Source organism: Bos indicus, chromosome 22 (genome assembly GCF_029378745.1).
Source record: "Bos indicus isolate NIAB-ARS_2022 breed Sahiwal x Tharparkar chromosome 22, NIAB-ARS_B.indTharparkar_mat_pri_1.0, whole genome shotgun sequence".
Taxonomy (NCBI): domain Eukaryota; kingdom Metazoa; phylum Chordata; class Mammalia; order Artiodactyla; family Bovidae; genus Bos; species Bos indicus.
This window is the reverse complement of record NC_091781.1, coordinates 57,392,385-57,408,458: the sequence shown is the minus strand read 5'-3', so window position 1 is coordinate 57,408,458 and position 16,074 is coordinate 57,392,385. Positions and strand designations below refer to the sequence as shown.

The window sequence follows — 16,074 nt, the reverse complement described above, 5'->3', positions numbered from 1 at the left end:
CTCGAAATCAACAGTGCTGACCACGTGGCATTTTTGTCCATTTTCCTAGCATGTGTCATTACCCTTGATTTGCAGATAAAAAAAAAAAATGGGCATGGAAAGTTGCAGTAACTTGCTTGAAGTGGTAGAGCTGGGATTCTCAGCAGGCGGTCTGAGTTCTGGACCGGTCCTCCCAGCCAGCACTTTGCAGTGTGCTGCAGTGCTCCTCCATCCCTTCACGGGCTTGCTTTTTGAAGTAGGAGCTGCCTCGCCTTTGGTGAGTCAGTGAGTGCGGGAATGGAAGATTGGATGGTTGGGTTGGATGGATAGAAGCATCGCCAGGTGGGTGGGGGAGCGGATGGGTAGTTGGACAGATGAATGGGTAAGCGAGTGGGTGGATGGAGGGATGGGGGGACTGGTGGAGAGAGGGAGGGAGGGCGGGCTGAGTGGCTCTACGGACAATGGGTGAAAAGTGTGTGGATGGGTGAGTAAGTAGACGGGAGCTGTTTGGGTCAGACGGCTTCTCATGTGTAATACATCGGTGCATCCAGAGAAGGTGTCTGGAGGCAACACCTCACCTAGTTATGATTTTTTAAACAGAACTTTTATTTATTTATTATTTGATGTTTGTTTGTTTGACTGCACTGGGTCTTAATCACAGCACTCGGGATCTTTAGTTAACAGCATGTGAGATCTAGCTCCCTGAGGGATCAAACCTTCACGCCTTGCATTAGGAGTGTGGAATCTTAGCCACTGGGCCGCCAGGGAAGCCCCCCTCGTTATGATTATAACGGGCATTTCGCCTGGAGAGGCCATGGAACAGTGTGTGTTTGTTTACCACTGTGTTACCGGTACCTACAGTACAGAGTCTGAATGGAACCAGATAGCTAAAAACACAGACCTTCCCTAGGGCCTGCTGTGCAAAGGACCTGTCTCACAGGTTTATATTGATTGACTGGGGAAATGGATTTTCCAGTAGTCATGTATGGATATGACCGTTGGACTATAAAGAAAGCTGAGCACAGAATTGATGCTTTTGAACTGTGGTGTTGGAGAAGACTCTTGAGAGTCCCTTGGACTGCAAGGAGATCCAACCAGTCCATCCTAAAGGAGATCAGTCCTGGGTGTTCATTGGAAGGACTGATGTTGAAGCTGAAACTCCAATACTTTGGCCACCTGATGCAAAGAGTTGACTCATTGGAAAAGACCCTGATGCTGGGAGGGATTTGGGGCAGGAGGAGAAGGGCACGACAGAGGATGAGATGGCTGGATGGTATCACCGACTTGATGGACATGAGTTTGGGTGAACTCCGGGAGTTGCTGATGGACAGGGAGGCTTGGCATGCTGCAGTTCATGAGATCACAAAGAGTCGGACACGACTGAGCAACTGAACTGAACTGAACTGGGGAAATGGATGAACCCTCTGTGAGGGTTCCCAGTCTGTCCCCCAAGGGAGGAAGAGATTACTCACCAAGGACATGAGCTCTCCAGGGCGTGTCGGAGTGTTTGGGCAGAAGTTATTAAGAAAGCATGTCTTGGAGGTGTTTTTCCTCCCCTGGGTTTGAAGACCAGCCTGGTGGCAAATATCAAAGTGTGTAGACGCAGTTCTTTTGACACTAGTGGCCCTAGACTATTTTATTTGCTTATTTAACTAGTGAGTCCAGTCTAAGATAAGGTCTGTCACTAAGGCTTCCATTGACTCTGTCAAGGCGTGGGATTACAGTCACTTTTTTATGTTGTGAAAGCGTATTTTTCATGGCAGTTTGCCTCCATCTGTTATGCTCACAGTCCCTCAATAGGACTGAAATTAACGAGCCAGAATATCATGAGAGCACCCCAGCCCTTGTCTCCTGACTCCCCTCTTAGATCTTTCTAGAAAACAAAAGCGAGAGGAAGAAGTAGATTAAAGAGAGCCCGGGACATGGTTCTAGCCAGAAGCTGAGGTTGGCTTGAGGACAGATGGTGGATCCGTGCTCACTGGGTTTGTCTCTGAAGGTCTGTGCACCTTCAGGGGAGGGCAAGGGCATCGTCGTCAAACACGTCATAGATGAATAATCGTGTGGTTTATTTTAAACTGTTAGAAGAATACGTACTGTGACTTCATGGGTGTTATCAGGATGAGGTCAGAATAGAAGCAGATGTTAAAGACAAGCTGACTTTAGACGGCAGCTGGTCCAAAGTGGGGCAGCCGTGATCAGCCAAGCCAAGCTGGGAAGGAGGCTTGGCCTGGCTCTCCATTATTGAGTTATTATGTGCCAGGCACTGTTGTGAGCGTCTTGCAGTATAATTCGTTGACCCCTCCCAGCAGCTCAATGAGTTGGGCACTGCTGAGGCTTAGAAAGGTAGTGTAATACATGGCCAGGATTTGAACCCAGGCAGCCCCAGCTGGGAGTTGTGCTAGGTCGCTCAGTCGTGTCCGACTCTTTGTGACCCCATGGACTGCAGCCCGCTAGGCTCCTCTGTCCATGGGGATTCTCCCGCTGCTGCTCCAAAAGGAAATAAAAAGAGCACAGAGAACAAGAGCAAAGCCCATGTGCCCTTGCAGCCTGAGTCAGCTGCATGCGGTGGTGCGTTGAGGGAACCCAACTGGGCCCTCTCTTCATGTCTGTTAAATGGGATCAAGTGTAGGCAGAGGCCTTGTATATCGGCCCCCATTTGCCACGTGACCTTGAGCCAGCCCCTCCCCATCTCTGGAGTTTTGGGCATCCATGAGCTCTCTCCCCAGTGTCTGCTGCAAGGAGTCCAGCCCTTGCCTGGCTTGAGGCAGAGCCCCCCAAGTTCCCGGATACCTGGCAGTGTCTGACGCTGGGGAGACTTCATGGACCTGGGCGCAAGGATGCCCAGCTTCCCGTGCCCCTGGGTAGCAGAGCTTCGCCCAGCAGGCTGAGCTGCTAGGCCAAATGCCAGCAGCAGGACTCCCCCAAACAGTTTCAGCAGGAGGGTGGCAGGATCAGGCGGGGTCTGAGATCATCCCTCTGGCTGCCGGGTGAAGAGATGGGAGGGCAGCCCCAGGGAAGGGGCGCCAAGTGGAAGCGAGTGTTACAGACCTCCAGGCAAGCGATGGCCTGGGCTCCGAGGCTGTGATGACAGAGAGGCCAGTGGAGTCGGGGAGGGTGTGAGGGTGAACTCGGGAGACGGTCAGTGTTCAGGCCCGAGGTACCCAGGTTTCCGACTTGCTGCCCAGGAGGATGGAGGCAGTACTGGCCTCATGGAATGAGTTGGGAAGTGTTCCCTCTTCAACTTTGGGGGGACATTTTTAGAATGACTGGCATTCCTTCTTCCTTGACTGGTAGAATTCGTCGTTGCAGTTGTGTGATTGCCCGTGTGTGGCCTTGTTTCTCCCTGTGAGTCTGTGGTCTGTCCACTGCTCTTTCGTTTCGCTCTGCAGGACTCCCTCGAACACCTCCTGCAGCGCAGACTTTGTTGTCACAAGCTGCTGCGGGTTTATTTAGGGATGTCTTAGCGTCCAGCTCAGTTCTGAAGGACAGTTGTGTGGGACTCAGGGTTGGTTCTTAGCTGACAGGTTTTTTTCTTTAAGTATTTTGAATATATTGGCCCTCTACCTTGTATCCTCCAAATTCTGTAAGAAATCTTCTAATGATCTTAATGAGATTCCATGCATGTTACAGAAAACCCCAAACGAACTTTTGGGCCATCCCATTGTTTTGAAAAAGAGAAAGGCAGAGCTGGAGCCAGAAGAGCGAGCGGTGAGATAGCTGAGCGGGTCCTGGCTCCAGCCTGGGTCAGGGCTGTGCCTCCGCACACCGGTTCATAACTGCAAGCCCACACTACACACACACACACAGACACACACACACACTCACACCCACCCACCATGACTGCAGCCCCAAATACACACACACACACACACACACACACACTGTACACAGCTCCAGCCTGGGTCAGGGCTGTGCCTCCACACACAGGTTCATAACTGTAAGCCCACACTACACACACACACACACACACACACACACACACACACTCACACACACCCACCATGACTGCAGCCCCAAATACACACACACAGATACACACACACAGCTCCAGCCTGGGTCAGGGCTGTGCCTCCACACACAGATTCATAACTGTAGGCCCACACTATACACACACACACACACACCCCCACCATGACTGCAGCCCCAAATACACACACACACACACACACACACACATACACACACACACAGCTCCAGCTTGGGTCAGGGCTGTGCGTCTGCACACTTGTGCATGGCTGCAAGCCCACACTACACACACACACACACACAGGTCCACACTACACACACACACACACACAGGGCATCAGGAGTCCAGGCAGGAACAGGCCGCTTCTCCCTGATCATCTGGCTCTTGGCCCCCATGTGGACCAGAGGACTCTGGTCTTTCTTGGGGCAGACCTGGAGAGAGATATCCGTGGTCTTTCTGGTGCCAGGAATAGCCTCTCCTTGCACCACAGCCTAACACTCATGTCCTCCCCTGATGTACCCTCCAGGCCATGCTTCCCACTGCGTGGACCAGGCCTGAGGCAGGGGTCCTGAGCCTGCCTGTTGAAGGCCTGGAGTAGGGCTGGCCAGCCACTCCAGAGAGTGGAGACTCCTTCCTCATGGCCGCTTCTCCATCCATCCATCCTTCCATTATTCCCAGAGGGCAGGAATCAGTATTGATAAAAATTTAATGAGACGCTTGAATTCTTAGTATGAAGAGAGATTTTATGAGAAGTCATCTGGGACCACGTTGCCAAAGGCAGGAGGGAGCTGTTGAAGGTTCTTGAGCAAGAGAGTGAGATGTGGCCTGGATTGTCTTGTCAGTCAGTCACTCTGCTGTGTAGAGAGAGAGGCTGGGAGCAAGGAGGCTGCTGTGACGGGGCCAGTCCACCAGGCTCCTCCGTCCCTGGCATTCTCCAGGCCAGAATACTGGCATGGGTTGCCGTTCTCTTCTCCAGGGGATCTTCCCGACCCAGGGATTGAACCCGGGTCTCCTTGCAGCTAATGGGGAGAGGGGTCTGTCTTGAACAGCATGTGTAAAGGTCCTGAGGCAGCGAAGAGCTTGGACTGTCCAGTGAACCAGAACAGATGGGCGGGGGTGGGGCAGGAAGAAGGTCCTGCCTGGTCTTGCCCGTCTCTGGGTCCCCGGGAGACCCAGAGCACTCGGTAATGGCTTGTGGTGTTAGCAGGGCCCTGGCCGGTTCGCCATCCCTTGTCCGGACTGGCAGCTCTGACCCTGTCTCTCTGCTGTGTCCCCAGCGCCTACACCGAGCCCTACAAGGTCTGTCCCATCTCGGCAGTGGCCCCCAAGGAGGACCTCACATCGGAGGAAGAGCGCGGGAGCTCGGAGGAGGAAGAGGACCGCGCTGCAAGAGACCCCACCCTCCCCCACAAGGTAGGCGGGCGGCCGGTGAGATGGGGAGTCAGAGACGCGAAGGTGGAGGGTAGGCCCAATCCCTTCCGTCTCCGGTGGAAGGAGCTGTTTTCAGACAGCTGAGCCCTGGCTGGACACAGAGGCCGAGTCTCGTTCGGTGCTGCTGCCTGAAGACTTGCGGCAGACGGGGGCCACGGGATGCTGCGGGGATGACTGCTCACGTCCGCCTGGGTCCCTGGAGCCTGGGGCTTCCAGAGCCTCAGTCGGGGGGGACATGGGATAGAGCTGCCTGACTTGAATCAAGGCAGGGCTTCCCTGGTGGCTCAGATGGTGAAGAATCTGCCGGCCATGCAGGAGACTGGGGTTCCGTCCCTGGGTCAGGAAGATCCCCTGGAGAAGGGCAAGGCAACACACTCCAGTATTCTTGCCTGGAGAATCCCCATGGACAGAGGAGCCTGGCAGGCTACAGTCCACGGGGTCACAAAGAGTCAGACATGACCGAGTGACTGAGCACACAAGGGCTAGATCCCAGTGACCTCGGGGCCCTGGGCCTCAGTTTCCTCATCTGTGAAGTGGGAATTGTGAGGGTGCGATGAGTTAGGTGTGTGAGTGTTTCACGAAGATGTCCTTACTGCCTACCGTGATGCTGGAGTGAGGGGTGGGGGGATGGGCGGGGCTGGGAGAAAGTGAACCGGAAAGTGAAGTCGCTCGGTCATGTCCGACTCTCTGGGACCCCATGGATTGCAGCCCGCCAGGCTCCTCTGTCCATGGGATTCTCCAGCCAAGAATACAGGAGTGGGTTGTCCTGCCCTCCTCCAGGGGATCTTCCCAACCCAGGGATCGAACCTGGGTGTCCTGTATTGCAGGCAGATTCTTTACCATCTGAGCCACCATGGAAGCTCTGGAGGTGGACGGTGAGGCGAGGCCCAGGTCACAGTCGAGGCCCGGACCTTGTTATTGGGCATCAGGCCTTGTTCATGGTGGTGGTTACATCTGCTCGCCATCCGGTGCTGGGGTGAGCCCACGCCTCTCGCCATTCCCGACCCAATCTCCCTCCTTTCACGCACTTCCAGGACACACGGGCTGTTTTCCCGTGTTCAGGTTTGCAGAAACTGTCGGAGCCGCAGAACTTGACTGTGGCCGCACCACTGTTAGTGGTGTCCTCCAGGCGACCTCACGAGGGGCTGGGCCCCGCAGTTTAGACCAGGCTGACACCCACCGCCGGGCCACCTGGGACCAGCCTGGGGTCTCCCCTCACCTCCTGGGCGCCCTCCCATCTGCCGGGGAGAAGGGGCCCGAACGCCAGAGGAGCAGGCTCCTCCCTCGGCACCTGTTCCTCTCCATCCCCCACCCCGGGCATGCGTCTTCCCCTCCCAGCCCAGGTGAGGTGGTCCACTCTGACCACAGGCTCTTCCTCTGGGAGCGCTGGCCCGGGTGCCTGGCGCTTACCAAGCAGTTGACACGTGGGCATGAGTTTCATTTTATCTGGTGCATTTGGTTTCTTTTGAAAGTTCACTCGCCTGTCTGCCTGGTGCTGTGAGGATGCTCAAGGCTTAGGGCCGGGGTCAGGGGGCTTTCCCACCCGCTCGGCCGCGGTCCCTTCCCCCTCCCTCCTCTCCCTGCTCCTCACGCTCTGGGCAGCGAGCTGTGCGCGGGGCACCCAGTGCTCCCAAGTCTGCTCTCTCTTTCGTTCCTTACGACAGCGCTGAAGCCGGTGGCACTTTCCCTGTTCTGCAGCCCAGGACACAGAGGCTCAGAAAGGTTAAGTCACTTGCCCAAGGCCACACTGCACGCGATTGAAGGGGCTGGAAACAGCGCTGACTCCAAACCCGGGCTTGTCTGTCTGTTTCTCTGCTGCGATCCTGGTGGCCTCCTCTTGCCTCTCCGCTTCCTCCCCTCCCTCCAGGAGGAGCTCTTGGCTTGGGAGGAGTGGGCGTGTGGGGAAGGGAGGTGAGCTCTGACTCTGGCCCTTCTGGGCGTCGCTGGGGTCGGGGATCCTGAGAGCAGAGCGCCCTCGCTGTCCTCGGGGGTCGGCCCTCACTCTGACGCTGGGCCTGGGGCTGGGTCCCCACAGAGCTGAGGGACTGAGAAAACAGTGGGGCCCCCCACGTGCAGCTCTGTGTACCCCGTGATGGTTCCCCACTTTCCCCTGGGACCACCTGCGTCTCTCCACTCCTGCTGTGTTGCCGGCCACTTCCCACCATGAGAAGGACCATCCCGTTGTTTCTGAGCGCCAAGAGGGAGACATAGCAGGCCAGACCCCCCAGGCTGGTCAGTCCACTCTCGGGAGCCCAGCCTCCTCACCTGCCAGACGTGGACTGCGTGCTCCCCCCAGCCTGCCCCCCCCAGCCTGCCCCCCCCAGCCTCCCCCCCCAGCCTGCTCCCCCCAGCCTGCTCCCCCCAAGCCTGCTCCCCCCAGCCTGCCCCCCCCAAGCCTGCTCCCCCCAGCCTCCCCCCCCAGCCTGCTCCCCCCAGCCTCCCCCCCCAGCCTGCTCCCCCCAGCCTGCCCCCCCCAAGCCTGCTCCCACCACTTCTTCCCTGTGAGGCCTTCCTGACGCTGCAGCGGTGCAGGCCCCTGTGGGCATCAGGTCTTCATCACCCGAGACGTGCTCCACTGGGGGGTCCTCGTCACGTCTGAGATCCCCACAGGTGAGGGCTCAGTACCCCGGGGCGCTCATTCCTGGCCCCGGGCCCTCACCGGGGCACCTGGTGTGCAGTTGGCTGTGTATCCTCCCACACCTTCTCCGCTGTGTCCCGCTGGCATACATCATTCATTAAGTGTCGGAAATGGACAAAACGGATGGCATTATTTGTGCAGATGTGATTTTTTTTCCCCGTAAACCGTGTCAAGCTCTGAGAAGCAGGGCCGATCACTCAGTGGGGTTCGCTCGCTGGGGTCTTAGACATTGTCCTGCGTCAGTGCAGGGAGCTCTCGCTTCATTTTCTTCGTGCCCGGCGCTTCCAGTGTCTGGCTGTGCTGTCGTTTTTCGGCCCTCCCCTCGCTGAGGGGCATGTGGAGTGTCTCTGGTGTTTGGGGAATAACTCATCTGTTCGTCTGCACGCAGGCCCCCGGCCTTCGTGCAGCGTGCAGGGTGCCTTAGTTGAGGCGGGCACACTTTAGTTGCAGCACGTGGGAGCTCCTTCCCCGACTTGGGATTGAACCCCCAGGCTCCCTGCATTGGGAGCTCGGAGTCTTAGCCTCCTCTGCTCTGTGGACAACACCGCAGGGCACCCGTTCGTACCCCTCCTCACACACACATTTTTTCCTGCGGGTGGATCCCGGGAGAGGGCAGAGCTGAGAGCAGGCCGGTTTCAATCAGTATCTGTGCCTCCTGATCAAGCTCCCACCACAGGCTGTTGCAGGGCGCTCCCTGGCAGTCCTGGGGGGTGAGGGCCCCTCGACCGCTGGGAAGTTTCTAGACGGAGCAGTCTTTCCTGGGGTGGGGAGGTGGAACATTCACTTCTTATTCTTCCGTCTTCCACCCTCTCTGAAAATTCTGCTTTTCCAAAAAGCAGACCTCACCTCTCTGTGCCTCTGTCGCGTCCTGGGGGCAAGGGGACCCAGATTTCCACTCCAGCGGTCTCAAAGGGGCAGCCCTGGCCTGGGATGGCCTCCCCTGGACCTTGGGCGTGTGTGGGGATATGGTGGTGAGCCCCACCCTTCCTCCAGGGTGATACGGTTTATGGTTTACGTAACAATAAATAAAAAGTGCTGAGCCCCACCCACCCTTCCCAGATGTTTCGGGCCTACCCAGGCAGGAGGGGAGAGATTTTTGCAGCAGGACAGGAAGCTGAGCCCAGCTGGTCCACCCACCTGTCTGACCTCTCTCGCTCCCACTCGTGGACAGACAAAGGGTGTGGGTTGAAGGAAAGAGGGGGCAAAAAAGGAGAATTGAGCCGGACCTAAAAATAGATCTAGCAATGAAAGGAGACATAAGCTGGCTGGCCAGTTCCCCTCCCGACAGTGTGCCCGGTTTTCAAGCTAACGGGGACTTTTCGGGCAACATACCAGCTCCCCCTAGATCAGCCCGGGAGTTGGTGGCCCCTCGGGTTACCTCCTCCCTGGCCGGACTCCTGTTGTCGCCAAGGATGTTGTTTTCTTGGACGGGTCCACCCCTGACCCCAGCCCTATCCTCTGGAGCAGACCTGTCCTGCCTGCCTACCCTCTCTGGTCCCCGCCCAGGCAGGATGCCCCCTCCCGGCTGCACCCAGGGTCCTGGGGGCCCAGCCCGGCTTCCTTGCTGGCCTCCTGCCCCCAGCTTCACACCTGCAACCTCACCCTGACCATCCGTCAGGGTTAAAGGATCCGCTCGAACCCTGGTCACCTCCACGGGGCCAGCCCCCAACTTGTGTTAAATGTCACCATACACCTTCTCCACGCCGCAGACTCTGAACCCCGCGTTCCGGTGCTCGTTGGCTCCACTGCAGACGCGCTCCTGCAGGCCCGGGAGGCCGGGCCTCACCTGCCGCAGCTTCCTCCCCGGCAGCCAGCCCACCTTCCCAGAAAACGTCTCCTGTCGGACGAGAGCGCCCTCCTGTCCGCACCTCTCCTCTCTGTGACCTCATCTGGCCCTTCTCTTCTTCAGCAGTTGTATTTCTTGGTCAGGTATTTACTGAGCACCTACTGTGTGCCAGGCACCCCTCTAAGGGCCCAAGAAACAGCAGCCACAGGTCAGACAGGGTGTCTCCTGGCTCTGCTGGAGTGCACCTCCTAGACGGTGATGAGCAGTCGTCCAGAAACCCCTGAGATGGGTTGCGGTGGTGAAAGTACCACAGAGGCGGGGGACAGAGCGCCGGGGGTTAAGAGACGGGAAACTTCGGGAGGCTGGAGGAGGCTTTTCTTTTTTTCAGAATTTCTTTTTTTAAGAGTTTCGGTGAAGGACTTCCCTGGCAGTCCAGTGGCTAAGATTCCACGCTCCCAACGCAGGGGGCCTGGGTTCAGTCCCTGCTCAGGGAACTAGATCTCACACGCTGCAACTGAAGATCCCACGTGCTGCACTGGAGATAGAAGACCCCGTGTGCCACCGCTGAGACCTGGCACGGCAAAAACAAACAAAAAAGGGGGGGTTTAAAATGCACAAAACAAAATCTTCCACCTTGACCATTTTTAAGTATACGGTTCAGTAGCGCCAAGAACATTCACGTTGTTGGGCAACCATCCCTACTGTCCCTCTCCAGAACTGTTTCATCTTCCCAAACTGAGACTCAGCGTGTCTTACAGAGCGTCGCCCCGCCCCACCCCAGCCCCTGGCACTCAGCATTCTGCTCTCTGCTTCTGTGAAGGAGATCACTCTAGATACCTCCGCTGTGCGGACTCACAGGGTATCCGTATCTGTGTGTCTGGTTTATTTCACCTGGCAGGACGTCTTCTGGGTTCATGCGTGTTGTCACATGTGTCGGATTTCCTTCCTTGGAAGGCTGGATGGTACTCCATGATGTGTCCCTGTCACATGTTGTCAGCTCATCCCTCCACGGATGCTTGGCTGCCTCCACTTTCCCACTGCTGCGAACCACGTTGCTGTGAGCTTGGTGTGCAAATCGCTCTTTAAGACACCGCTTTCAGTTCTTTTGTGTGTGTGCCCAGAAGTGGAACTGCTGGATCACATAGCCATCCTTTGTTGTTGTTCTGTGACTCACTCATGTCTGACTCTGTGACCCCATGGACTGCAGCACGCCAGGCCTCCCTGTCCTTCAGTATCTCCAGAAATTTGCTCAAATTCATGTCTACTGAGTCAGTGATGCCATCCAACCATCTCATCCTCTCTCGTGCCCTTCTCCCCCCGCCTTCGATCTTTCCCAGCATCAGGGTCTTTTCTAATGAGTCTGCTCTTTGCATCAGGTGGCCAAAGTATTGGAGCTTCAGCATCAGTCCTTCCCATGAATATTTAGAACTGATTCCCTTTAGTATGGACTGGTTTGATCTCCTTGCAGTCCAAGGGACTCTCAAGAGTCTTCTCCAACACCTAAGTTCAAAAGCATCAATTATTTGGCACTCAACCTTCTTTATGGTCCAACTCTCAAATCCATACATGACTACTAGAAGAATCATAGCTTTGACTGGATGGACCTTTGTCGACAAAACAATGTCTCTGCTTTTTAATACGCTGTGTGGGTTGGTCATAGCTTTTCTTCCAAGGAGCAAGCGTCTTTTAATATCATGGCTGCAGTTACCATCCACAGTGATTTTGGGACCCAAGAAGTTTTCTGAGGACTTGCCATACTCTTTTACAAGCTGGCCCATTTGAGGTTCCCTCCAGAGATACAAGAAGGTTCCAGGTTCCCAGGAAGCCTTTGTGATGAAGAGGAAACCTCTGAGCTGGGAGCTGGCTGTTGGGAAGGAGGAAGAAAATGGGAAGGTCTGGGGACAGCCCTGTGGTCAGGGAGCAGCAGTGCAGAGGTGGGAGGTGGCAGTGAGCCCAAGGAGGTCAGCCTGCGGGGCAGGGAAGGAGGGGTTGGGCTGGACAGGTTCTGCAGGCCTTTGCTCCGCCCACAGGCAGGCTCCTCCCACTTCCCCGCCCCCCTCGCTGTGGTCCCTCGCTCTGCACACTGTCCACCTCAGACACCAAGCCTCCACTCTGGCGGCCTCCCCGCCACAGGAGCTGCCTCAGCATCTCTGGCTCTGTCTTCTCCTCGCTCTCTACCCGCGTCCCTGACCATCCTCTCTGCCTGCGGCTCCCTGGAGGTGTTGATTTCCTGGGGCTCCTCCAGCCCCGCTCTCCTCCCAGTTCTCTGCTCCAGTCGCTCGCGGGCCAGTGGCCAGCCCTTCTCAGGTGTGTCCCCGGAGCTGACCTTGCAGCCCACCCCTCCTTTTAGCCTCACATTCCAGCTGCCACCTGCTTTAAGGGGCCCTTCTCAGAAGCCCTGCAGACTTCCCCGCAGACCTCAGACTCGGCACATGCCCAGCGGAACTCGCCACTTTTCCATGCGCCCTACCCCCACCCACAAGTCCTCACCTCTCCTCTCAAGTTCGCTGTTCTGGTGATTGGCACCAGGTTGGAAAGACTTGAGAGTCCCTGGCATTTCATCTCCTGTCGTCATGAGTCAGTCACGGATGGAATGGAATTCAGCCACAGAGGCTGCAGAACGAAGCCGTCTGTTTCTTACCCGCACCCCAGGGCCTTTGCACTTGCACTTATTTGCACGCGAGACGCTCTTCCTGCCCTTGGCACCGAGGGCTGCAGGGCTGCGAGGAGACGGCACGTCCTCCGAGAGGCCTCTCCCTGCTGGCCCTGCGCACTCCTGTGCTTCCCTTCCCCTACCCCGTCTCAGGCTGCGATTACTCTGTGTTATCTCTTCTGCTTAGTTGCACAGTGTTCACCTTTGCCTCTCAGAATAGCCCAGGAGGGCAGGGACCGTGACTGTCCTACTTGCAGGTACGTCGCTGCTGCCTGGCACGTAAAACAGCATTCGGTAAATATCCTCAAGGAAACTGATCCGTGGATGAATGCATTAGACGCATTCATTTAAGTCCTGCATTTAAGCATGGAACACGATCTCAGTTGAAGGACAGTTTAATGAACAAAAGCACCGCCTCAGTCATGTACAATTTACAGAGCACAGCAGTTTGGCCAAGTTAACACAGAGAGTTTATTTTCAGACAGTTGAATGGAGGAGGATGAAGATGCAGACTCTCAGAACCTAAAGCGGAAGGGAGAGAATGGGGGCGCAGGGGTCCGGGGGGTGTCCTGGCTGCCTGCCTGGCCCACGCCTCCTTGCTCAGCGCCCTGGAGGGCTTGCGGGCTGCCAGGAGCCCCCAGACTGGGGATGGCAGCGTTGGGATGCCCTGGTCCTCAGAGAGCTTCCTCTGTGCCTGGTTTTCCTCTCTGCCAAGGCTCAGACCCCTCTGACCAGTTTAGAGCTGGGGCCACAAGGTCACCTTTGCCCTCCCTTTGTCCTTCCTGACTTTGTGGGCGTCGCTGTCTGTGCCTGGTCCACAGCCCGGCTGCTCAGAGTCTGACCCGCGGGCCCCCAGCACCTGAGCCCCTAGGTTCGTCCAGTATCTGCATGTTAACAAGAGCCCCCCGGCAGCTCGTACACACGCTCAAGTTTGAGCTCAGGTCTGTGTGGCAGCCGTCCGGGCTGTGTGGAGCATCCGCAGTGCCCTCTGCTCCCCAAGGTGCAGGAAAAGAAGCCAGTGGGGTGCCCAGCGTGGGGACTTACGGTCAGGGTGGAGAATGAGAAGGCACCTCGTGTGATAATCTCTAGGCGCTACGTTTTATGCACTTTCATAAAGGTTACACATCACAGTTATTTACAGAACAAAGGCTGCAGGGAAGATGGAACAGTCACGGGGTCTCAGCTGTGTAATTGTGCCTGAGCCGCATGAGTGTCCCCAGTCTTAAGAGTTGGGACAGCCAGGGAGGATTCCAGGAGGAGGTGAGGCGTAGTGCGCTCTGTGAAGCAATGTGGGACGTGGCTACATAGAAAGAGAGAAACCTTGGAGGGCAGAGCACAGGGCATGAAGGTGGGGAGCCCAGGCATCGACTGGCTTCCTGACCTTTGGGTTGTCCTTTCTCAGACTGAAGTGAGATGCTCAGGACAGGACCTCTTTGATTTCTTTATTAAGAGCACTTAACATGAAATCTAGCCTCTCAGTGTCCATCAAAGGATGGGTGCACAAACAGCGTGGACTTCACACGCAGTGGAATACTACTCAGCCTTTACAAGGAAGGGAGTCCTGTCACGTGGTACAACGTGGCCCGACCCCGAGGGCTCAGTACTCAGTGAAGTCAGGGAGTCAGAGAAGGACAAACACCATGTGACTCCCGTACAGGAGGAGACTAAGCCAGGCAGAGGCACAGACGCAGAGGAGAGTGGTGGAGACCAGGGACCAGGGATGGGGGGGGCGGGTGTGGGGTCTGTGATACGCGAGAGCCCTTAGTGTCCTGGGAGAGGCCACCGCTCCCTCGAGGCCGTCCGGCGGGTTGGAGACGGAGTCGAGGAGAAGTCAGGTCTCCGGAAGCCTCGTGGGGTATCCTGAAGCTCCGAGATAACACGCCGTCAACATCACAAATTGCCTCCAGGACCAGAGACTCTCTGAGATGCTGGAAGTTTTCTGAAGAATCTGGGCCAAACCCAGACTCACTGCAGCCTGTGCTCGAGCTCGAGTGAGGCTGGGAGTCCCAGGAGCAGAAGCTGACTGCTGGTTCCTGGGGGAGGGGGAGACGGGGGGAGAGGCTCCGTCGGCCCCACCTACTTCCCTCCTTGTCCTGCAGATGTGGCCTCTCCTTGGCCCGCCTCATCCCTTCCCTGCCACCTGTGCGAACACACACAGGTGGCAGCTGGGATAAAAGCAACCCTCCTCTCCCCGAGCACCCGTCTGAACCTCCTGACAGCCGCCGAAGTCCGTGCTGGAAACCCCGGTGCATTCCAAGGGGGAAGATGCTGTCTGTTCCTGTGGTGCCCCGGGGGGCCTCGGAGATAGCGTTCTTGTGGGGTCCCTGCTGCCCGTGTGAGTCTGGCTCCCTGAGCTCCAGACATGACCTCAGGACACTCCAGCAAGGCCCCTCGCTGGGACCCTCAAAATAGCTAAGGCTCATTAGGAGTATTTCCCAGGGTTTGAAACAGCCCTGGTCAGCAGCCCCTTCTCTCTGTCCGGATGTGGTTCCCCCCACCCGCCACCCACAGGATATGTGGTCGAGGAGGCTGGCGGGCATGGAGCATCGGGGGCCCACTCTGGCGCTCTGCCCAGCTAAGGTTTAGCTGGTGACTTAGGAGACACTTAATAGATCACAGGGAACTCCTGGACACAGGAACCTGCATGAGCCGGAAAGCCCTGAGGTACGGAAAGGCTACGAGAGCTTACACAATAAATCTGAGTTCCGTGGGACAGGGAGGAATGGAGGAATGGAACAGGAGAGGGATAGAACTTCCCTGTGCCTCAGTTTCCCCATCTGTGAAATGGAGGTAAGAATAATAGTGCTTACCTCATATGTTGTTGGGAGGATTTAATGAGGTAATCCATGTAGAAAGCTCAGAACCATGCTTAACACACACTAGTCCTCAAGCAAAAACATCACTTTGCCGACAAAGGTCCGTCTAGTCAAAGCTATGGTTTTTCCAGTAGTCATGTACGGATGTGAGAGTTGGACAATAAAGAAGGCTGAGCACTGAAAAATTGATGCTTTTGAGCTGTGGTGCAGGAGAAGACTCTTGAGAGTCCCTTGGCCTGCAAGGAGATCCAACCAGTCCATCCTAAAGGAGATCAGTCCTGTATATTCATTGGAAGGACTGATGCTGAAGTTGAAACTCTAGTACTTTGGCCATTTGATGCAAAGAACTGACTCATGTGAAAAGACCCTGATGCTGGGAAAGATTGAGGGCAGGAGGAGAAGGGGTCGACAGAGGGCAAGACAGTTGGGTGGCATCACTGATTCAATGGACATGAGTTTGAGCAAGCTCCTGGAGATGGTGATGGACAGGGAGGCAGTCCATGGGGTCGCAAAGAGTCGGACACGACTGAGCGATTGAACAACAACAACAGTAGCTGTCATATTGTCCGAGAAGCACCAGCTATTATATTACTCAGTGGGTATTGTTCTCCCTGTTTTACCGATGGGGCTCAGAGAAGAGAAGGAACTTGTCCAGGTGGGTAGGTGTAGGAAGGGGTGGAGCCCACGCCTTGAGCCAGGTCTCCTGACCCCAGAGCACAGGCGTCAGCATCGGGTGGGAGGGCAGGTTCTCTCGGGGGCTGTGGGGCCACTCGGGGCTGCAGGTGACAGAGAATGGCAGCCCTC

At 56.3% G+C, this 16,074-nt stretch overlaps 1 protein-coding gene across 7 annotated transcripts in view; it reads left to right on the top strand.

Annotated features, from left to right (window-relative positions):
* FGD5 (FYVE, RhoGEF and PH domain containing 5) overlaps window positions 1-16,074 on the top strand; it is a 123,476-nt gene that overhangs the window by 54,838 nt on the left and 52,564 nt on the right. For all 7 annotated transcript variants that reach the window (XM_019984746.2, XM_070776949.1, XM_070776948.1 and 4 more), the window contains exon 3: window positions 5,224-5,359. In XM_019984746.2, coding sequence (XP_019840305.2) covers window positions 5,224-5,359 — 136 coding nt within the window. The remainder of the gene's footprint in view (window positions 1-5,223; window positions 5,360-16,074) is intronic.